The sequence below is a fragment of the Macrotis lagotis genome, chromosome 1 (genome assembly GCF_037893015.1).
Source record: "Macrotis lagotis isolate mMagLag1 chromosome 1, bilby.v1.9.chrom.fasta, whole genome shotgun sequence".
NCBI lineage: Eukaryota > Metazoa > Chordata > Mammalia > Peramelemorphia > Peramelidae > Macrotis > Macrotis lagotis.
This window is the reverse complement of record NC_133658.1, coordinates 2,806,201-2,829,254: the sequence shown is the minus strand read 5'-3', so window position 1 is coordinate 2,829,254 and position 23,054 is coordinate 2,806,201. Positions and strand designations below refer to the sequence as shown.

Genomic DNA, 23,054 nt, shown 5'->3' with positions numbered 1-23,054 from the left:
TGAACCAGTGGAGATGGGACAAAGGCGGTCTGGGGGTGGGAATAGCGCCATGATTGCCCCCAGCGCCAGGCCCCCCGCCCTGGACCCCCAGCTGAAGAGGAGGGATTTCCACAGGCGTCATTTAGTTATGGTTTCTCCATTCACAGACCCCTTCTCTCCCCCCTTCCCCACAGGCCAGGGCCCCCAGCACCCATCGCTGCTTCTCTTGTCCCCTTTGGGGACTCGCTCAGAGGGCAGGCCTGATTTGGGGGTGCGGGACTCAAGCTTCTGAGTATAAACTGGAGCAAACAAGACCAAGGACCCCCTTCCCCTCACAACGGCTCCCCTCCCTCGCATCTAGATGGCTAGAGCGCCCATCCTGGGCAACTGGCAGCGCTGCCGCCGCACAGGAGACTCTGGGGGACTCCCAGGTCCCAGGCGCCTTCCTCCACCCCACTCTGCAGACTTGGGCTCTTTGACTGGTCATCGTCCCCACGAGCCACCCGGCCTGGCCAGTAACCGCTGGGGATATTCCCATCATCCCCTTTCAACAGGGGCAGAAACTGAGGCCCAGGAAGACCCCCCACCCCAGCCAAGTCTGTCCCTGGCCCTCCTGGCGTGGCCTGCCGACGTCACAGTCAACCTACAAGCCCTGGACTAAGCAGGGAGGCCGGGGGTTTTCCCGCTGTATTTTTAGATGGAAGGGGAAGTCTGGGGAAGTCTGGGGAAGGCCGACCCCGCTGCGGCTGGGCCCCCCTCTGCCTCAGGAAGCGGGGCATGAGGCACCGGCATTCCATGAATGCAGGGATATCCTCTGTTTTCAGCCACCTCCTCCAAAAATAAAAGCAGTGTGGATTTTTCTAAGAAAAACAATGACAATCCACCGGTTTTTAAACCTTCTCCCCTCCCCCCCAGTGACCCTGGACCAGGACAGTGACCCCAAGACCCACTCCCCATCCTCCCTGGCAGTTTCAGACATCAGCCCTGGGGAGTGGGCGAGGGGCGGGGGGCAGAGAAGGGCCCTGTCCTCGGGACCCTCAGACGGCACCAGATTTCCCGACTTCCAGAATCTTAGCTCATCCCCAGGAACGTCCTTCCTCCTCAGCCCCCGAGGCCCCGGTTCCCTGGAGAATAGAGGGAAGTGACCCCAGTGTGATGGCCACGGGTCCCCTTTCTACAACACATCCCCCTGACCCCATTTTACAGAAGAACAAACTGAGGCTGAGGTGAGTTGCTAGCGCCCTGGCCCAGTAGTCCTCGGGAACCCTGTCCTTAATAGCTGGCATCAGCTGGGATGCCAGCAGGGGGCACTGGGAAGGGGGCAGGAAGGGTGGCATCTGCCAGGGGCCATCATGCTTGGGAGCCAGGCAGGGATGACCCGAGGCTCTTGGGGCTCAGGTACGGCCAGGCCTGGGCACCAGCTAACCCTCCTGGAGCCTCCTCCTTGTGGCTGGAGGAAGGAAGGCCGTGATGCCTACTGGCAGGATGGTCTGGTCCCAGATGTGGCCGTCCTGCTTCTGGGGAGTCTGGGAGCTGGCAGGGACCCCAGACACACGGGTCGAGCCCCCAGTCTAACTCCTCCTCTGCCCCTTCCCCTCGGGGCCCACCTTGCCCCCAGACTCCCCTTCTCCAGGCGGCCTGGGGAGGGGCAGGCTTGGCCCCATCTCTCCTCCCATAGAGTGTGGTTCCCTGTGAAACCCCCCGGCACTCCCAGGAATGAGCCTAGTCACTGGCCCCCACAGGCACCGAGTCGCCTCATTTCAATCTCAGTTTATTTGAGCACTTGCTGTGATAGGAGACCCGGAAGACCCAAGATCCCCCTGACTTCCCCCGACCCCCCTCAGAGACACAGTAGGCTCTCCAAGGCACTTGACAAAACCCTAGGAAGAAGAGAAGGCTGGGGGCTCTTCTCAGGATGGGGAAACTGAGGCACAGAAAGGTTAGTGACCTGTGCAAGGTCACAGTTAGTAGGTGGGGGGGGGGCTTGGGGAGCCTGCCGGGCGCTTGCCCTGCCTCCTCCACAAACCCCAGGAGAATGAGTCTGTCCAACAGCCCCCAAATGAAGGGCAGAGACGTTGGTCAGTCCATCCTCTGCCCCATCACCCCCTTTGGGGCCTGCCAGTCCTTTACCCACACGTCCTGGCCCCCAGACCTTTGTCTCTGTCCTCCCCAGGTGCCCAGGTGCCCTTCTTCTGGCTCTTCTGACTCCTTCCATTGGAGGGGGCTTTTCCTTTCTCTGCCCAGATGGTTGACCCCATAGCCCAGGATGGTGACCAGCGGGGTGTCCTCCCCAAGCTCTCCATCCTCCTTGCCGACCCTGGGGTTGAGGTCGGCACGACCTTGCCAGACCCCTGGCTGGCAGGCAGGGCTCCCTCCTGGGGCAGCGGGCACTAACCCAGTGGCTGGGCCTGACTCAGAAGAGATTGGGGGCAGTGCTGTGGGCCGAACATTGGTCTTGGATATACTTCAGGATGTCCACTTCGGTCAGAGCCTGGGCCTGCACCCGCTGCTGGTCCTCCTGTGGGGCCGCTCTCCCCGCCAGGGCACCAACCTTTGGGGGTGGGATCAGGGGCTTCTTGGGAATCGCCGGCTTGGAGGGCACCTGCGGCTTGGCGGGCACCTGTGGCTTGGCGGGCACTCGCGGCTTAGCCCTCGGGAGGGCCTGGGATCTGGTCTCTGACCCCAAGCTCAAGATCTTCTCCAAGTTCTCTTCAACTCTGAGGAGCAAAGGAAGGAGGAGTGGTAGGCAGGCCCTGGCACCTTCAGCAATGCTGAGGCCAGCCCCTGCCCAGCCTGGCCATGTGTCTCCCACCCAACACCCATGGGTCCAAGGTGGCAGGAGCACCTCCTCTGATGACTGACCAGTCAATCGAGGGCTCTGGAAGATCCAGAGGCTGTTAGATGGCCGAGGCAAAAGGGAGTCCCTGGCCTCCCAAGAGGGATGCCCAGGGCAGAGCTGGCCCAGGGGAGGACGAGCTGGGTATCGAGATAAAACACCAAGGTCTCCCCCCATCCCTCAGTCACAGGACCACAGCCCCCCAGTTCTGATGGCCATAGGCCCTGGGAGCCCTCAGCCCAGGTTCCCACCCTGATGCCCAGCCCCAATCCGGCCCAGCTTCCTGGACCAGGCACTGGACGAAATCAATCCTATTCACCTCAAAGACTGAGGCCCAGAGAGAAGAATGACTGACCATTAGTCCTCCAAGGGGGCCGGAGGCTGGAAGAGATGGGGTCGCTGGACTCCAAGCCCCCCATTTTACAGAGGGAGGGGCGTGAGGCAACCCCCAGCAGGGCGGGACCCCACCTGCCTCTAGAGACAGGGGATCGGAGAGCCCAGCCATGGGGAGGGGGCTGCAGGCCTGCTTAGGGCCACTCCGGGGGGCAGCTGCAGGCCCAGAGGCCTCCCATTGCCCTGTGGCTCTTGGGGATCCTGAACGAAGCTCGGGCCTTGTGGGACACATCAGCAGAGGGCTGGAAAGCCTTTGGGTTAACCCTCATGGGGGGAGGAGCACTGGAGTGGGTGTCAGAGGGCCTGGGAGACCCCGGGCAGGTCAATTCCCCTCAGACCAGGGTCCCATCTGTCAAATGGGGGGGGGCTCATTGGCCCCACACTTCCCTTCCAGCTGTGGGAGAACTTACCCAGAGAGGTTGGCTCCGTGGCCTTGGGGTGCTGGATCCAAGCCAGGCCCCTGGGGCCGCTCACAGGCCGTTGGCAAAAGCAAGGCATCGCCCAGGGAAACCTTCCCTCCCAGGTCAGGGTCCTCGAAGAACCTGAGGTCTGGAAGGAGAGCCCAGCGATCGATCAATCAATCGATCGAGACCTGGGCTGCTCCTCACTGGCAGGGCGCAGGGACCCGGGGGCAGAGAAGGAAAAGGAGGGAGCTGAGGATGAGCCCCGGGGAGCAGGCCAGTGGGGATCTGCTCTGATGCCGGGCCGTCCTCCGGCTACTATTAAAGCCATGACGTCATTCGGGCTAAGGGAGGGCTTTTATTTTGGTGGGGGGTGGGCTGGTGGAGCGGATCATAGGCTGAATCTGGCATGAGCCCCCGGGGAAGAGTTGGGGTCCAGGGGAAATTTGAAACAAACTGAAAAGAACCCAGGACTCCGCAGAGAGCAGATGTGTGGCTCCCCTGGGAGTCCACGGCCTGAGCGGCCCCACCTTAGCCCAGGTCTCTAGACCCCTCTGCAGGGGCTGGGCCCGGAGCCAGGAAGACCCCAGTTCAGAGGCGCCTACTAAACGACTGCCTGACAGACAAAGTCACCCTGCCCAATGATGCAGGTGGGAGATGGGCTGCCCTCTGGGGTCATGGGGGGTCTGTCTGCCAGCTCACTGAGGACAGGGGGCAACTAAAGGCGGGAGGGGCACAAAGGGCCCTAGCTCTGTGGGTCTGAGGCAGGTCAGAGCTGGGTAGGGGGGCTCGGGGACTCATGGGGGTCTCCTCCTTGTCTGGCAGCCCCCAGCCCAAACCTCTCCTTGTCACAATGGGGTGGGGGTTGGGGGGCCATTCCTATGCCCTTGGAGTCCTGGGGGAGGCAAACACAGACAATCGCAACCCGTAAGGAGACCCCAAGGATGAGGGCGTGGGTTAGGCCCAGTTCTGGGGGGCTGGGGCCCAGAGATCAGGGCAGGCCTCCAGGAGGAGTGTGCCTTTCACGAACCGACAGGAGATGTTTGGACCCGGCTATGGAACCCAAAGCACTTGACAGAGACTCTCCCTTTCTTCTTCACACTAGGAGGTGGGTGCAGAAAAGGAAACTGAGGCCAGGCAGAGGGTAAGTGACTCGTCTGGAGTCACACAGCCACCAAGTCGGCCAGGATTTGAACTCAGATCTTCCTACCTCCAGGCTCAAACCTCCCACGAAGACTTTTTCCCAGCCCCCTTTCCCGACCCCAGCCAGAACACCCAGATTACCCAGGAGGCTGCTACTCACTGTCTCGGCCGGGGCCCCGAGGAGCCGAGTTCGAAGGTTGGGGGCCAAAGAGCTCATCATCTTCATCCGCCTCGGTGTCAAAGATGGTCATCTTGGGTCTGCTCTCTTTGCTTGAGCCCAGAGGGGTTTCCTTGGCTCTGGGCTGGACGGTGGTGGGTTTTTTGGGCTTCTTGGACCTGGGGGAGGAAGAGGAGAGTAGCCGTCAGTGATCGGATGCCACCCCCCAAGGAGGTCTCCGGTGGAGGGTCCCAGGACCCCAAGGCCAGACTTTGACCAGCCCGCTGAGCCGGTCTACAGGTAAGGCCAAAAGCTGGGAGGGATGACGAGGCGACAGAACATCTGATCGCAGGAGGGTAGAACAAGGTCGGCAGAGCCCAGAGGACACTGAGGGGGATGGGCAGGGGGATAAGTAAGGAGAGAAACTGGGTTTAAGTCAATTCATCTAAAAAGTTAATTGGCCCAGCAGAGTCCAAGAATCCCAGAACCTCCTTCTGAGGCCCTGAGATGAGCCCAGAATCCCTCACCGATGGTCATCTGGCCTCTGCTGGGTGACCTCCAGTAACAGGGAGGAGGGAGAGAGATAGGGACTGAGATGGAGCCCTATGGAGAGAGAGACAGAGGTGGGGCAGGGGGCGCCCAGGGCCCGAGGAGCGTTCCGGCAGCCCTCCTTTCCTGTAGCTGAATGTGGACGCCAAGCTGGGGGGAGGCCCTGGGCAAGAAGGCTGGAAAGGATGAGGACACCCGGGTTCCAGCGGGGCCTCAACTCAAGAGGTTTCTGTGGGGGCAGCTACAGAGGCGGGGGAAGGGGTGAGCTGGAGGGAGAGCACGGGGCGGCTATTGCAATAGTGCAGGGGAGAGGCGACTGGGGCCTGGGCCGCAGGAAGGAATGCCAAGAAGGGCAAACCTCCCGGTGTCGTCAACCAGCCCTGGCACTCCAGGGCTCACGGAGGGGAGGGGAACGGGGACGGTCGCAGAAGTCTGGAAGAGGATCAAGTGCAGGGGAGATCTGTGAGCCCATTCTGGACTGTCTCTGGGGGTCCTGTCCGGCTGGGGGGGGGGGCTGGAGCTCTGGAGAGAGGAAAGGGCAGGACCCCCAGGCGAGGGAGTCAGCTGTCTCTGCACCCAGGGGTCTTCAGCCAGGATTAGAGCCAGCAGAGGAAGGAGGTGAAGCCAAAGTTTCAGGGAAACCGAGGGAGGTGGGGGTAGTCTTGAACCTGAGAATCTGGCCCTGAAGAAATCTCTTTGGTGACCTTGGAGTTGAAAGGCCACAAGGTTGGGTGGACAGTCACTTGACTAGTCCAGGCCTCAGTTTCCTCACCTGTAAGATAAGAGTTGGATTGAGCAGCACGGATGGCGGGGGAGGGAGGGCAGCAGGCCTCTCCAAGGAGCCTGGCCTGACTGGCATTCCCAGGCCTGGGGCCTCTTCAGAGCCTGAAGGCCTGCCCTTCTCACACTATGCTTGCTTCGCCTTCCTCCCAGGTGATGGAGGGACCGGCTACTCCCCAGAAGCTGGTACAGCTCTTGGGCTCCCCGCTCTGGCCACAGTGGGCATGGACAGGCCAAGTCTCAGGCCCACCCAGCCCAGGCAGGGCTGCTCTACCCAAGGTAGATACCTGTCAGCAGTCCACCAGGGGTGGGGCCTGGGACCAATTAATGGGAGGGATAAAGTGGAGGAGGAAGGACGGCCCCTTAGGGATCCATCCCATAGCCCCCTAAAGTCATTTTACATATCAAAAAAACTGAGACCTGTAGAAGGGAAGACACTGAGCCAGGGTCACACAGGGAGCAAGGGAAGGGCTCTGATTTGGAATCAAGACCCCGACTCTAAACCCAACGCTGTCTTCACTGCCCTCTGCCCCAAAGCGTGCTCGACACCAAGAGCAGGTACGATGTGGGGGTGGCACCTCCAGGGAGCCCGGGGTAGGAGGGATGGGAGCTGGAGGGCAGGGAGAACTTCCCTACGACTGGAGCTGCCCAGGGGAGAATGAGTTACCTGCAGGGGGCTGGGGGGGCTGCCTTGAAGCCTGCATGACCCCTTGCCAAGGACATTCGGTGATTCTGGCTCCTATCTGAGTGACTTGGTCAAACCCCCTCTCTCTAGCCCCAGTTTTCTCCTTCACAAAATGGGAGAGAAGGATAGACTCGGAGGCCCCTCAACCTGGGCGCCCAGGAGCTTAGGACCCAAGTCAGCTCAAGGCTCTAAGACACCAGGTGTCATCTCCTATTTCCTTGGTGCTTCTAGACAGCCATAGAGCTCTGTATACAGGAGGCACTTAATCTCTGCTTCTGGGATGGAAAGTAGAGTGACCTAACTAATGAAGCAAAAGGTCAGTTCTCCAAGGGGAGGCCAGCCACCCAAGGGGAAGGCCTGGGGCTGGGCTGGCTACCAGTCAGGCTCGGGCACCTCCTCCTGGCGTGAAGAGGAAATCCAAGGGAACATTCTCCGTCTCCACAGAGTTATTTTCCTACCCAAAAAAGGAGCAGCCCAAGGCCGACTCTGGGAAAGGCAAGTCTCAGTATTTTGTTGGATCTGGTGACCAGGAACAAGAGACGGAGTTCAGGACTCTTATCTCAACCAAAACAAAGCAGAATGGGAACGGCGGGGTCCCAGGCAGCACTGGCAGGCAGACGCTAGCTGCCAACCAATTATTACTCCACTTTAGCCCTCCATTGTCCCCGGCTGACCCCGATTGCTAAGGAAATGGCTACAAGAAAGAGGAATTGCCATCAGCAACCAAGGGAAGATCTGAGGGCAGAGGACAAGACCTCAGCAATCAGCTAATCCAGAGGGAAAAGGGCAGCCCTGGAGCCAGTGTCACCTCAAATGGTCCTATAAACCAGTGTCAGGGATTTCCAGTTCCCAAGAAGGGAAGGCTGGTGAGGACCAAGGTGAAGACTGGATCCAGAGCAAAAGTGACTTTTGGCAAAGCTGCCTTGGGAGGAAGGGAAGACCCCTGAAGAGAGAGGGTAGTCCCAAGGGCAGGGGCAACAAGGCAATGTGTCCTCAGTTGTGAGTTGAGGGATGAAGAGGTGATCTCCAAGAGAAGCAAAGAGAGAAGGGATGAATCCTTGGCACTGGACCCAGAGGAAAGACATCGGGGGTCCTGAAGGGCCAGTAGATATGACTGCTGAGCCCCTGCTGAGAACATCAGAAGGACCATGGAAAATGTAGGAGGGACCAATGGCCTGGAGAACGGCCAGGATTGTCTTGCCCATCAACAAAGGGAAGAGAACGGTCAGCCAAATAAAGATCTGGGAGCACGGCTGTGGTTCTTGGGAAGACTCGAGAAGGTAAAATGAACCGCTGCTGAGTGACACGAGCAGAACCGGAGGAATGCCATCCATACTAACAGCAATACTGCGAGATGGTCAGCTAGGCTGGACACATCTCCTCTCAGCAGTTGCAGAGATCAAGGACAATTCAGAGAGAACCATTAAGGAAAACGCCATCTACATCTAGAGGGGAAAAACCACAGACTCTGAAAGCAGAGCAAAAACTTTTCTAAACTACTTTTATGTATTTTCTTTCTCCTGCTAGCTTTTCTTGCACAGTTTGACTAATGTAGAAATATGTTAATGACATTTTCCAGGTATAACCCATACTAGATTGTTTCTTGCCATGGGGACAGGGGTAAGAAAGGAAGGGGGTGGAAAAATGTGGAACTCAAAAGCTTGTAAAAGGATGAATGTTGAACATCATCTTTGCAGGTAATTGGGAAACAAACAAATAAATAAATAAGGAGAAAAGAAAAGAAGACAAAAAAGTAGGGATTCCCATAGAGCCAGGTCGACATTCTCAAGACTGGGAAAGGCCCCAGGAAACTGTTTGTTCTGGTGATGGGGCTGCCACAAGAGAAGGGTAACATGGATGGTCAACAGAGATTTCTGCAAAGTAATTTGATAAAGGTCTTGTGTTGTACTTGTGGAAAAGACAGAGAGGTGAGAGCTCAAAGGTGAAATGGAAAAGAAGGTGGAAAAAGTCACTGGGTCAGCAATTTCTTAAAAATGGAAATTGGGCAAGTAAAAGCCAATGACTCCATGAGACTTCAAAGAACATTTAAAATCAAATGAATTTTTTTTTGTTTTTTTGCAGGGCAATGGGGTGTAAGTGGCTTGCCCAAGGCCGCACAGCTAGGTAATTATTAAGTGTCTGAGGCCGGATTTGAACCCAGATCCTCCTGACTCCAGGGCTGGTGCTCTATCCACTGCACCCCCTATCTGCCCCTCAAATGAATTTTTTAAAAAAGAAAGAGAATGTGAAATATCTCATTGGAAAAACTACTGACCTGGTAAATAGATTGAGCAGCAATAATTGACGGATTATTGAACTACCTGAAAGCCATGATCATATAGAGGCTGGCTGTCATATTTCAAGGGATCACAGAGGAAAATTGCTTTACATCCTAGATCCAGAGGATAAAAAAGAGAAATCAAAAGATTCGACCCATCTACCCAAAAGAGACACCCCAAAAGAAAACCTCCCAGGAGTATTATAGCTGAATTCAGAGCTCCCAGGTCAAGGAGAAAATACTGCAGCAGTTAGAAAGAAACAATTCAAATATTGTGGCATTACTGTCAGGATCCCACAAGATTTAGCAGCTTCCACATTCACATTAGGCTTGGTCTAAAATATTCCAGAAGGTGAAGGAGTTAGGATTACAATGAGAACAACAATCCTCCAGGGGAAAAATGGACACTTATGAAAATAGAGGACTTTCAAGAATTCCTGATGAAAATAATAGAGTTGAAGAGAAAATTTGGCATTCAAATGCAAGACTCAAGAGAAGTAAAAAAAAAAGTAAACAAGAAAGAAAAATCACAAGGGATTCAATAAAGTAGACCCTTTACATTCCTACAGGGGAAGAGGGCGCATTCTAGTTCCTATGAACTTTATCATTATTAGGGTAATTAGAAGGAGTCTACATAGATAGAGAGCCTGGATGTGAATCAATTAAAATGGGATGATCTCAAAAACTAGATGAATGGGTAAGAAAGCAGTGTGAACTAGGAGAAGGGACAAGGGAGAAACAGAAAGGGGAAGATTTTCTCATGTAAGGAAGGGGAATGGAGGTGTGGGAGAGCAGGCAAAGCTCGAACCTCACTCTTATTGGAATTGGTTCAACAAGGGAAGAATACACACACACACACACACACACACACACACACACACACACAGTATAGAAATCAATAGGAAAATAGGAAAGGAAGGATTTAAGACAAAAGGTGGAGGGCAGGACAGGGAAAAGGAAAATAATTATAAAATGAAGAATGGATTTAAGGGAGGCATGATCAGAAGCAAAACAGACTTCCAAGGAGGGACAGGATGAAAAAGATTGAAAAAGGTGAGCAGAAGAAAATGGGATTGGAAGGAATAACACAGTAAGAAGCACTGTGAACATGAATGGACAAGTTCACCATAAAATAGAAGCAGATAGTAGAATGGATTAGGAACCAGAACCCAACAATATGTTGCTTCCAAAACACACACACACAGAGTTAAATTAGGGGCTGGAGGAGAAGCCAACAAACTTCAGCTGAAGTGAAAAGGCAGCAGTTTGTAAAGTGAAGGGAGCAGAATGAGGAGAACGTCGCCCAGAGTCCGAGCAAGGCTGTCTTAGGATCAGCTGTGAAGGACGTAGCTCTTCTCAGCAATAAATGATCTGAGATAATGTCAAAGGATTCAGGATGATGCAGACATACCGCAGGATACCCAAGGGGTCCAGAATCTCCTCTTCTTCCTCTTCCTCCTCTTCTCCCAGGGGGCTCTGGCTGCTGGGCAGGGGGACCCCAACCTCTGTCTTGTCTGGCTCCTGAAAGAAGTCAATCCCGTCCCCATCAGCCTCATCCTTCTCTTGCTCCAGGAGATTCCTCCCAATTAAATCTGTTCCCCCAGAGGCTTTAGTTCCTGTAGAAGACAAAAGGAGGGACAGGAACAAGTCTTTGGGGTGGAAGGCACCAGTTTTACTTGCCAAGGGAAGGTATGTGGGAAGTAAAGAATTTGGATGGGAACTAAAAAGAAAACTGTATTAAAGACAAGCCTGGGGTAGCAGCATCTCACCCCATCAACCTAGCAAACATCATTAAAAGCATCATAGCCCAATGGTGGCAGCGTTGGGACAAACAGGTCCCCACATTCGCTGCTGGGGAGATGGAAAACTGGGGGAATGTTGGGAGAGCAACCTGCAGATTCTAGTCAGTGCCCCACACGAACCCCCTTTGTCCCAGCAATGCCACCGGCCTGTGCCCTCTGAGCTTGCCAGTCCCTGGGAGGCCCTGCATGGCCTCTCAGCTCCCAGGGCCCTCCCCTCTGAGACGACCTGGCACCATTCTGCAAACAGTTCAGTGGGGCTTCCATTCCAAGGGGGGCTCTTTAAGGAGAGGGACTGCTTTCCCCTTTCTTTGATGGTACACAGGAGGCACTTGACACGTCTTCCTTCTCTCTGGTCTGTCCCATCTCTCTCTCCATCGTCTGTCCAGGCGGCCAGCCTGCCCCCCACCCCCGCTGGTTCCCCCATTAGACTGTGAGTTTCCTTAGGGCCTGTGGGCTTGGCTTTTCATTGTGTTCCCAATATTCAGCACAGCGCCAGGCAAACAGAAAGTACCTAATAAATGCTTACTAAGTGAGCAGGAGGAATAAGAGGAGAGCATTTTGTGTAATTGCCCCAAAGTGGAAGCCACCTGAATGTGAGAGACCAGACAGGGAAGTGCTGGGGATGCTGGGCTCCCCCATGTCCTAGCTCCCCTGTGACCTGGCCTTCCCACTCCTAACCAGAATATAGAAATGCAATAAAGACCAGGAAATCTTGGGAGAACCAAGCAGTCTGGAGAGAACTCTGGAAAGAGTAAGCCAAAAGCAGAGCCAGAGGAGCCTCCCCATGCCCATGCCACCCCCATAAGGATCACGTGAGTCAGAGGACACGACGAGGAGCGGGCGGCAGAGGATGCTGGGAGTTTAGGAGGGAGGCACTGGAATGAATGAATTGGACTGTAAATAGTCACCAGTTCAGTTCCACTGCTTGCCTCTGGCACACCCACTTTTCAGGCACCTCCAGCCTTGGCCTGGCATGCTGCCTCTCCCTCATTTCCTGAGCTCACACAGGGCCAGGCACACAGGGGCTGGAGAAAATGTACAAGACCAAGGCTGGCCCCAAGGCCCAGAGAGCACTAGCGGTGGGGCAGCAGTCGCCCAGAGGGTTGGGGGGTCAGGAGGTAAAAGGACTGCCAGATGTGGGGCCAAGCCTGGTGAGGAAGCAGGGCTGGCTAGAAGAGAAGGGGTATTGGGGAGGGGAGGGAGGCAGAGATCTGGGTTCAAATCTGTGCTCTGCCACTTCTCTGCTGTGTGACCCAGGGAAGGCACTGCCCTTTCTGGCTTCCTCAATTTCTTCATCAAACGTCCCTTCTCTTTCTAAATCTGGGGACCTATGAACTGGGACCAGTCTGGCACCCAGTTGGGAAGGGTTCCTGGCCTCTGTGGTTATTCCTTAACTACATGAGGGCAGAAGCCTTGTCATTTTTTAAACTCAGAAATTCAACAGGAAAATCCCTTATTAAAGATTCCTTTGGGGGGTGGCTAAGTGGCACAGTGGATAAAAGACTGGCCCTGGAGTCAGGAGTACCTGGGTTCAAATCTGGTCTCAGACACTTAATAATTACCTAGCTGTGTGGCCTTGGGCAAGCCACTTAACCCCATTTGCCTTACAAAAACCTAAGGAACAAAAAGATTCCTTTGGGTGACCCCATCACTTTTCAGAAGTCCTGGACTAGGAAGCAGGAGAACTGGGTTCAAGATGTGGCTCATTTACTGTGTTGCTCCTCTGGGCTGCCATTCCATAGTCTCTGGCCCAAGGTCCCTCCTAGTGCTGACCTATTCTGTCCAATGTCCTAAGGGTCCTCACAATTCTAATCTCCCCTGTTCTAAAGTCCCTCCCAGCTCTGACACTCCCTGTTCTAGGTCCCCTCCCTGTTCTATGGTAGCTCCTAGCTCAGTCATTTCCTTTTCTAAGCTCCCTTCCAGTTTTGCCATTCCCTTTTCTAAACTCCCTCCCAACTTAGACATTCCCTTTTCTTAGGGTCTTCCCAGTTCTGCCCCTCTAGAAACCAATGCAAATTTAACATGTTAGCCAACAATGCCTCCATGTCCCGAGGTGAGGATGGTGGATGTGTCCAAACATCAAATACCTGAGTTCTCACCTAAGAATTCCAGCAGTTCGGGGCTGGTGGCGAGCTCCCCATCCTTCGAGATCTGACGCATAATGTCATTGAAGACAGCTCTCCGTTCCCGTATATCAGACTCCCCAGTAAACAAGGTTTTCCTGGGGAACAGAGGAAGGGCAGCCTGGGGATATCGACTTGTCAGCTTCTGGTAAAACTCCTCGATCTCACTGTATTTTTTGGAAACCTGGAATGACACAGACCCATGCTGACATCAGCCCAAGGGGAGAGATCATCCAGTGAGGTGGGAGGAAGAAGAGTCCAGCCATGAGGGTTGGGGATTGCCTCTGAGGGATACCAGTGGCTCCTGGACTTGAGAGCTCTGCCATGTCCCAAGGGTGAGAAGGGGAACCTCCCAGGGCTTGCCACCAGTCACTTTAAAAAAAAAGATATTATTTATTTTTTCTATCTACAATCAAAGATAGTTTTTAATCAATCATTTTTGCAAGGTTTTGAAGTTCACATTTTTCTCCCTCCCTTCCCCTCCCCCAACAGAAAATAATCTAATTAGGCTCTCCATGTATTATCAAGCTAAACAAAAATCTATATTAATCATTTTGTTAAAGAATCAAATCAAAATGGGGGAAAAATTAGAAAAACCAACTTTTAAACAACTTTTAAAAATTGAAGCTAGCAAGCTTTGGTCTGCATTGAAACTCCACAGTTCCTTCTCTGGCTATGGATGGTATTTTCTGTCACAAGGCTTTTAGAATTGTCTTTGATTATTGTACTATAGAGGTGAAAAGTCCATTCTAATTGATCATCACCCAATGTTGTTGATAGAGTACAAAATGTTCTCCTGGTTCTGCTCATTTCACTCAGCCTCAGTTCAAGTCTTTCCAGGCTTCTCTGAAATCCCCTCCCTCATGATTTCTTACAGAACAATAGTGCTCCATCACATACATAAAACACAGTCTGTTCAGCCTTCCCAATGGATGGGTATCCCCTCAATTCCTTGCCACCAGGAAAAGAACTGCTAGGAATACTTTTGTATATGTGGGTTTTTTTTTTTTACCCTTTTTTGTGATTTCTTTGGTATTCGGATCTGGTAGTTCAGTAGCAGCTTCTAATGATTGGTTATGAATGATGTCTTTGTAAATGTGACATCCATATGTTTAGAGTACTCTCCCCAGGTGTTCACATGGACTATTTGTGCCCAACTCTTGGTAGAGCATCCCCAGCTCATATCGATTTGATCAGTCATATTGGACACATTGGATCACACATTTGTCAGAGTGATGTCATTTTGGAATTCTTCTATAATGAAGGACAAGACCCAACCCACCAACCAATGATTTGTGTGGCCACCAAGAGGTCCAAAAGGAATCAAAAAATCTTTCCTGAAGATGGTGGCCTGGGGACCCCAGAGACTGGCTCGCCCACCTGGGCCTTGCCTAGAACCTGCAACATTCTTGGTAATCCTGTCTCTCCTTGAAGTCCTCTAGGGAGGGGAAGCTCACTCCCCCAGTCCATCCAGTGTCACTGAGTCCACAAGCTTCTATTAAGCACCTAAGACCCTGTTAGGAAGGTCTTCCTAATCTTCCTAGTGTCTCACTGTCCTTTGGTTCTACACCCTCAAGGGGCATAAGGTACAAGTCTAATCCCCCATTCCATGTTGAAAATGTGGCTCCATGATAACCTTTGACATTTAAAAAATCATTTTGTATTTTCCCAATAACATGTCAAAACAGTTTTTAACATTTATTTTTTAAAAATTTTGAATTGCAAATTACACTCCCTGTCATTGAGAAGTTAATTTAATATAGGGTCTACATGTGCCACCATGAAGAACATATTTCTGTTAGTCACGTTGTGAAAGAGAACACAGGCCAAAAAAACAAGAAAAATAAAGAAAGTCCAAAAAATTTGCTTTAATCTGCATTTAAACACCATCAGTCCTTTCCTCTAAAGGTGAATAATATTTTTCATCATGCGTCCTTTGGAACTGTCTTGCATCAGTTGCATTATTGAAAATAGCTCTACTATTCACATTTAGTCATCATACAATACTGCTGTTACCATATACGATGGTCTCCTGGTTCTGCTCACTTTATTCTGTGTCAGTTCATATATATATTTCCAGATTTTCTGAGAGCATTTTGTTTTATCATTTCTCATAGTATAATAGTGTTCTAATACTTAGCTTGTTCACTCATTTCCCAATCAATAAACACCCCCTCAATTTCTAATATGACACCAATAGAAGAACTGCTATAAATTATATTTATATACATATATATTTACATATAAAGTTCTTTTCTTTTTTGTTTATCTCTTTGGGATAAGGCCTAGTGGTAATATTGCCTGATCAAAGGGTAAGTATGATTTTGTTGCCGTTTTAGCAAAGCTTCAAAATGATCCCACAGGCAAAGGGAAAGGGGAAAGACAGGGGAGGGGGTGGATATAAGGGAGCAAACACACTGAAGGAAGTGATATTCAGAAGTAAAATACTGGGGAATATGGATAAAGTGAAAAAGGGGGGGGGAATACAAACAGAGGGAAGATAGGATGGAGGGCAATAAAGAGTTAGTAATTATAACTTTGAATGTGAATGGGATGACCTCTCCCTTAAAACATAAGCAAATAGCAGAGTGGATTAAAAACCAGAATCCTACAATATGCTGCTTACAAGAAACTCATTTGAAGCAGAGAGATACATATAGAGGAAAGGTAAAAGGTTGGAGCAAAACATATTTTGCTTCAACCGAAGTGAAAAAGGCAGAGATAGCTATCCTTATTTCAGACAAAGCAGCTGCTAAAATATATCTCATTAAAAGAGATGAGGAAGGAAACTATATCCTCCTCAAAGGTACCATAGACAATGAAGTGATTTCAGTACTAAATATGTGTGCATCCAATGGTATAGCATCCAGATTCTTAGAAGAGAAGGAAAACATAGACAACAAAACTCTACTAGTGGGAGACCCTCAACCTCCCTCTCTCAGATTTAGATAAATCTAACCATAAAATAAACAAGAAGGAAGTTAAGGAGGTAAATACAATGTTAGAAAACCTAGACATAATAGACTTATGGAAGAAACTGAATGGGGATAGAAAGGAATATACTTTTTTTTTCTGCAGTGCATAGCACTTACACAAAAACTGATCACGTACTAGGGCACAAAAACCTTATAATCAAATGCTGAAAGGAAGAAATAGTAAATACTTTCTTCTCAGATCATAATGAAATAAAAATCACTTGCAATAATGGACCATGGAAAGACAGACCTAAAACTAACTGGAAACTAAATAACCTCATTTTAAACAATGAATGGATCAAACAACAAATTTTAGATAGAATTAATGATTTCATCCTAGATAATGACAACAACGAGACAACAAACCAAAACTTATGGGATATAGCCAAGCCAGTTATTAGGAGATATATTATATCTTTAAGTGCTTACATGAATCAATTAGAAAAAGAGGAAATCAATGAATTATGCATACAACTAAAAAAATAAAGAACAAATTAAAAACCCCCAATTCAATACCAAATTAGAAATTCTAAAAATTAAAGGAGAAATTAATAAAAATCAAAAGCAAGAAAACTATTGGACTAATAAATAAAACTAAGCATCTTTTTCCTCCCCAGAGGCTGCCCGGGGAATGGAGGCTCAAAGGCAGGTCCCCTGCCCAGTGCAACTAGAGGACGGGTGCTCACCATGAACTGGACGACGTCCCCGGCCCTGTGCTTGGCTGACTTGAAGGCAGACAGCCAAGTCACCACCACAATCTGGTATTCTACGTGGCCGGACATCATCTTCCCCCGGAATTCCTGGTAGGTGGGGACCGAGAGGTCCAAGCCGGTGTGAACATTCTGAACTTGCCTACATGGAGGAAGGAGAAGGCAAGGTCAGTGAATCAGGGAGGGGCAGCAGGTGAGAGATCCTTGGACAAGAGACCAGAATCTGGTCCTGCAAATAAAAAGGGCCCCAATGTTTGCCCTCAGGGATTTCTGCAAACAGAAGGGACAGAGGGGACTTTGGGGGCTCACTCTCAGCTTCCACTCAGTGGCTCAGGTAGCCAGGTACTACATCTATCAACCTGATTTTTCAGGCCAGACAATGGAGGCAACTGGCAACTGTCTGAGGGAGATTTGGAACTCGGCTCTTCTGCCTCCAGTTCCCAACACTCTTACATGGTCAGGTCACCTGCTGGATGGGAGGAGGTCAGCGACAGCTCTTAGCTGGTGCAACCTCTTGACTATCCAGATTGGAAAATAATTCTTCCAAATGATGGAGGCCCAGAGGCCCCCAGAGAATTCCCAAGGGCCTCTGGCGCATGAGGTACATTTGCCCTTTTCTGGTTGTTACCATTCACCAAGGGAGGACCACCCAGAGACACCCTCCTCTCCCAGCCTGACCTCTCTACCATACCCCAGCAACCTCCACTCCCTGAAGACGCCTCTGCCCCTGCAGCAGCCCCCCTGCCTGGGGAGGAAGGAGGCTTCCTTCCTCCCTGAGGAGCCGTCCCTCTACTCATCCTAGTGCCCTGGTTTCCTGCTGCCTGGTTCCCTGACTCCATTCTGAATGGATGGTGATAACCAACCTGGATGGAATCCTCAGTGAGTTACCTATTTCCAGCCCCTCATCCCAGTGATTCTGAATCTCTGGCTGCCATTATTCAAGCCCATTCTCCATTTCCCCCCTCCACTGATGTCCTTAACTTATCCTCCCCCAACTCTCCCCTCTAAAGCTACCCACCCACCCCTTCTCCTGTGCCCTCTGGAACGTCAGCTCCTTAGGCAGCCTTTGCCCACCTTCCCCACTCCCAATGACACAGCTTCTCGGGCTGCTCTTGGCTGACCTTCCTCTCAAGCCCCAATGGGACAGCTGGGGTGGGGGGAGTCAGAATGCTCCTGGCTGCCCATGACCTCATCCCACTCTCCCCCTACCCCAACACTCAATCCATATTTACCAGCCACACAAAATCCCAGCAGCTGTTTCTAGGACAGTAGAGGCAAACTTAAATAGAAGCAGATCCTTGTGGGGCAAGTTGACTGTGTTCCTATGGACTTTGTGACCCTAGGGACTTTGTCCATGAAGTTTTCTTGGTGGAGATAGTAGAGTGGTTTGCCATTTCCTTCTCCAGTAAATCCCCACTTTACAGATGATGAACTGAGGCAAACAGGAGCTAAGTGATTTGCCCAAGGTCACACACCTAGGAAGTGTCTGAGGTCAAATTTGAACTCAGCTCTTCCTTACTCCAGGCCTTTCTTGATCCACTGTGCTACCTAGCTGCCCATGCATACCGGCTTAGAAAGTAATAAAATAACACTCTCTATGTTACACTATATTTTTAAGAATTTTGAGAAACATTTCTCAATTCCATTTTAATCTGGACTGGCTACTGTGCTGAGACCCTCATGGGCGGCTCCAGGACATCCCTTTCCTTCCTTAACAAGGAACCCTGGCCTTCATACTGGGTGGCTTCAAATCCTTCCTGATTCTTGGTTCAGTCCTACTACCCTTTGCTCTCACATATACAAAGGAAAGTAGGACAAAATGGGGAAACCGGGCTCACTGGTCCCACCCCAAATTTCTAGGATGCAACTTATTACCACAGCAGCACTCCCAAAGCTTTTTATCCCTTCTCAAATTTCTCAACATAGTTGGGGTTTAATAGTGTTTTCAAGTTTGAAAACTGCTTTACAAATATTGATCCCCACAACAATCCTAAGGTGCAATTATTATATTCACTTTACAGATGAGGAAACTGAGACAGAGGCTAAATATGTTGCCCAGGGTGACACACCTAGGAAGTAAACGAGCCCAGATTTGAACTTCATCACTCTCAGTCCAATGTTCTAGTCACTGGGCTAATTGAGATCCCCTTCCCTAGGTCAAGTGGATGGGAGTCTGCCTCTAACCTGTGGCTGGCTGGGGCCAAATAGAGCATTCTAGGGATAGGAGAGTCAGGACACAAACAGAAACTTAATTCATTTCAGAGCAAGGAAAAAGACAACTGTAGGTGGAAGCCTCCCCTCCTCAGAAGTCTGGGGCTGCTGGGATCCATGAAAGGGGTTGGCCCACAACACAATCATTCTTAGGTCTTGAGACCAGTTCTGGTTGGCATTTCTTTGGATAACAGAGGCATTCTTGGGGCCTGTGGGAATAATCATTGTCTCAAGTCTTGGGGGTCATGATTACTTTAGGGGGTATAGAAACAAGGTTCTGTGATGGAACCTGGAGAACAGGAATTGTGAACATGTAATGGATGACCCTGGGCAATAGGGGGAGCTAGCTCAGCCCCTCAGTGAACATCAGGTGCTAGTCCAAGCAATACTTAGCAGAGGGTGAGGTCATCCAGAATGCAAAGGATTTTTGTTAGGTCAAGCCTAGGAACAAGCTGTTTGCTGGGCCTTAGCTCTGGGAAACAAGGAAGCTCCAGAATATTATGATACCTGCAAACTCTCACCTGGGGACCTCGTATTTCTTTGGCTGTGATCTCCCTCTTCTCCCTCCTGCTTCATCTTTACTCAGATGGTTTCTGCACTATCCTGCCTGGCCCTTGTCTGATGTGAAGAGGTGCCCCTTCTTCTTGTCAAGGATAAGGCCTCAACACACATAGGTGGTCTTCTTCCATCCTGTATCCTCCAACAGGTCACTCTTTCCTTCTGTCATCTCACTTCTATTTGTGCTCTGACACAAACTCTGTCTCTGTCTCTCTCTCTCTCCTGGCTCAGTGTCTCCTGACCACAAACACTGCCCAGGTCTCCTCCATCCTCACTTGACCCTTCTGTCCCCACTAACTAGAATCCTGTATCTCTTCTACCCTTTGGAGCCAAATTTGAAAAGACCTTCTACATTAGGAGCCTCTCCTCTCACTTTCTTTCCCCGCCTTACAATCTGACTTCTGATCTCAATGCACTGAAACTACTCCCTACTCCCTCCAAGGTTATCTGTGATCTTTTAGTTGTCTGATGCAATGATTTCTCTGCAGCCCTAGGCACTGGGGGTCACTGTCTCCTTGTCTCTCTCCCCTCTAGGATTTTAGGACTCTCTCTCTCTGTCTCTTTCTCTCTCTGTCTCTCTGTGTCTCTGTCTGTCTCTCTCTTTCTGTCTCTCTGTGTGTCTCTCTGTCTCTCCCTCTGTGTGTGTCTCTCTCTCTCTGTGTGTCTCTCTCTCTCTGTGTCTCTCTGTTTCTGTCTCTCTGTCTCTGTCTCTCTCCTCTCTCTCTGTGTCTCTCTGTCTCTCTGTGTCTCTCCGTTTCTGTCTCTCTCTCTCTCTCTCTCTCTCTCTCTCTCTCCTCTCTGTCTCTGTCTGTCTGTCTGTCTGTCTCTCTCTCTCTGTCTCTCTCTGTGTCTCTCTGTCTCTGCCCCCCCCCCCCTTACTTCTCTGTCTCTCTCCCAGTTCTCCCCCAACCCGTGTGACTGCTCCTTCCCATTCCCTTTGCTTGGGCTTCACCCAGGCCACACCCAGGTGTCCCCCAGGACTCTGACTTGGGTGCTCTTCTCCCTCTCCCTTACCGCGGTGCTACTGGCGCTGCCCATCAAGCCCCTTCCCACCCCAATCCGCTCTTCGCCCAGCTGTCCCAGCGGTCTTCCTGAAGTGCCTCCAGACCATGCCCTCTCCCTGTCCCTGGGGCCACCTAGTCTCCTGGGCCAAACCTTGCACCCTCTTTATTTGGTCTGGAAAGCCCCGGGGTCTCTCCCACCCCTCCCACCGCTCCCCCTGGCAGATACCCCATCTGCTGCCCGGGGACCAGTGCCTCGGTGACCCCCCCCCCCCAGGGCAGGCTTCTCTCCTCCTCGGCCTGCCCCCTTGGCTTCCCCGCCTTGGCACCGGCTTCAGGTGACCCGCCGACTTAGGGGGAGTCGCCCTCCTGGACCCTCCATTTTGAGGAGTTGCTCCGGCGCCCACTCCTCCCTCGGTCTCCCCTCTCCTGGCCCTCTGGGGTCCGGCTCAACGCCAGCTCTCCCCTGAGCCGGGCGGCCCTGGGGTCCCCCTGCAGCCTTCCTCTGGCTGCTGTGGGCCTGCGGGGGCCCCTTCCCTTCCCCGTGCCCCAGGCTGCTCCGCTGTAGCTGGGGGCATCTGAGGAAAGGGGGGCAGGTGCCGGAGAAAGGGGGGCTCCCCCTGCTCGTCCGACGGGGGCTCGCGCTACTCCCCCCAGCCTCCGAGGGGAGGCCCTGGGGCGCCTCGGATGCCGGCCCAGAATGGGGAGCTGGGGGGACCCCGGCCTCACCTGCCGGCCACGAGCACCGCGGGGCCCGGCTGCATGGCGCCGCGGCCCCCTCCTCCGCCTCCTCCCTGCCTTCCCGGCCTTCCTCCTCCTCCTCCTCCTCCTCCTCCTCCTCCTCCTGCTCCCCGCCCTCGGGCCCGGCCCAGGCCGGGGGTGGAGCCGGGGAGCCGCCTCCGGGGCAGAGGGGCCCGCGGGGGGCGGGCCGGGGCTCCTGTGGGGTGCAGAGAGGCGGGGGGCACCAGAAGCTGCGATCTTGGGGGCCCCAGGCCCCATCCGCCGCGCCTGCGCTCCTCGGCCTCCGCCGCCCCCGATCGCGGGTCCAGCTGGGGTGGGGGCACTGGGGGGCCCGTCCGTCTGTCCGTCTGTCCGTCTCCCTCCCCATTCCGGTCTGAACAACGATTCCTCCCAGGCAGAGCCGACCCCAAGCGGCTACAGTCGGGGCAGACAGCCCCCAGAGGTGAAGAGACAAGGGGAGCGCCCCCAACGGCTCCAGCCCCCCTTGGGCCACTCTCGAGGCCAGCCGTGCCCCCTCCACACCCCGCTGCCAGGCGCATGCTTCCTGTTCAGCCCTTTCCTCTCTTTCCTCAGCCAAGGGAGAAAGAACTTGCCCATCGCGGGGTATCGGGAGACACTGAACAGAATGCCTCCAGCCCAGGGACTGCTTGTAACCCCCCCCCAAGGCAAATGGGGTTAAGTGGCTTGCCCAAGGCCACACAGCTAGGTAATTATTAAGTGTCTGAGGTCGGATTTGAACTCAGGTCCTCCTGACTCCAGGGCCGGTGCTCTATTCACTGTGCCAACTAGCTGCCCCTGTTTGTAACTCCTGTTGGCATCCCCGGGGCTTGGCAGAATGTCTGGCACACCATCCCCCCAAAACAAATGTTAATGGAGTCTTGGGTCTCAGGACGGGTGGAGGGAGTTGGGATGACATGGGCTGCTCTCAGCCTCTTCTTTGAGCCCCCAGAGGGGAGAGGAGGGGAAGGAGCCCCAAACCGATCAAACGGCTGATAGGGACCAGACGCCCCCCTCCCTTCCCCATCCACTGATACACAGAGCCAGAAGAGACCCAGTCGAGCTCAATCATCTTATAGGAGGAGATCAAGCTTGTGGCCCTTCTGCACGGAGTTCTGAGGGCTCTCCTTGGCTCTCTAAAGGCGCCCCCCTCATTGCCCTTACATGCTCTGCCCCAAGCTGAGCATTCACAGAGTGCTTTCAAATTTGCAAAGCGATTTCCAAATATTATTTCCTTTGACCCTTGCAAAACCCTGGGAGGAGGCGTTATTATAACAGGTGAGGAAACTGAGCCATGAGGTCACACAGACAGGAAGGTGTCACCACCGCCTCTCTCCTCCTTTACAATGGCAGCTCCTTCAGAACAGAGCTTGCTTCATTCTTGGTTTGAACTACCAGCCTTGCCCAGGGCAGAGAAGGCACCTAAAGACTTTTTGAGTAATTGGTGACTGAGCCTCCAAGACTGATTCCACAGCCTGTCAGTCAATAAGGAGGGGCAGCTAGGTGGCACAGTGGGGAGAGCACCAGCCCTGGAGTCAGGACCTGAGTTCAAATCCAGTCTCAGGTACTTATTAATTACCTAGTTGTGTGACCATTGCCTTAAAGAAAATTAAAAAAAAAAAACCTCACTAAGTGCCAAACTCTGAGGATAGGACAAAGAAAGTGAGAGAGGCAAATAGGAAAGGTCCTGCCTCGGAGAACCTCCATTCTACCTGTAGGTTCCAACAGGTTCACC

General features: G+C 52.3%; 1 protein-coding gene across 1 annotated transcript; it reads right to left on the bottom strand.

Annotated features, from left to right (window-relative positions):
- Positions 1-1,607: 1,607 nt before the first annotated feature.
- Positions 1,608-21,374, bottom strand: HS1BP3 (HCLS1 binding protein 3). The gene is made up of 7 exons (XM_074194880.1): positions 21,311-21,374; positions 16,788-16,953; positions 13,103-13,310; positions 10,613-10,817; positions 4,913-5,088; positions 3,619-3,757; positions 1,608-2,696 (listed from the first exon to the last, which is right to left on the bottom strand). Exons 1-7 carry the CDS (start codon positions 21,343-21,345, stop codon positions 2,393-2,395), a joined length of 1,233 nt encoding a protein of 410 aa, XP_074050981.1. The 5' UTR covers positions 21,346-21,374; the 3' UTR covers positions 1,608-2,392.
- Positions 21,375-23,054: the final 1,680 nt, after the last annotated feature.

Bases quoted from the DNA above. Each gene is read 5' to 3' on its own strand.
- HS1BP3 (XM_074194880.1), bottom strand. From the start codon at position 21,345: ATGCAGCCGGGCCCCGCGGTGCTCGTGGCCGGCAG. The intron at 13,311-16,787 runs GTGAGCACCCGT...GTGTCATTCCAG, and splicing joins GGGACGTCGTCCAGTTCATG to GTTTCCAAAAAATACAGTGA. The intron at 5,089-10,612 runs GTATGTCTGCAT...TTCCTCCCCCAG, and splicing joins GACCCCTTGGGTATCCTGCG to GTCCAAGAAGCCCAAAAAAC.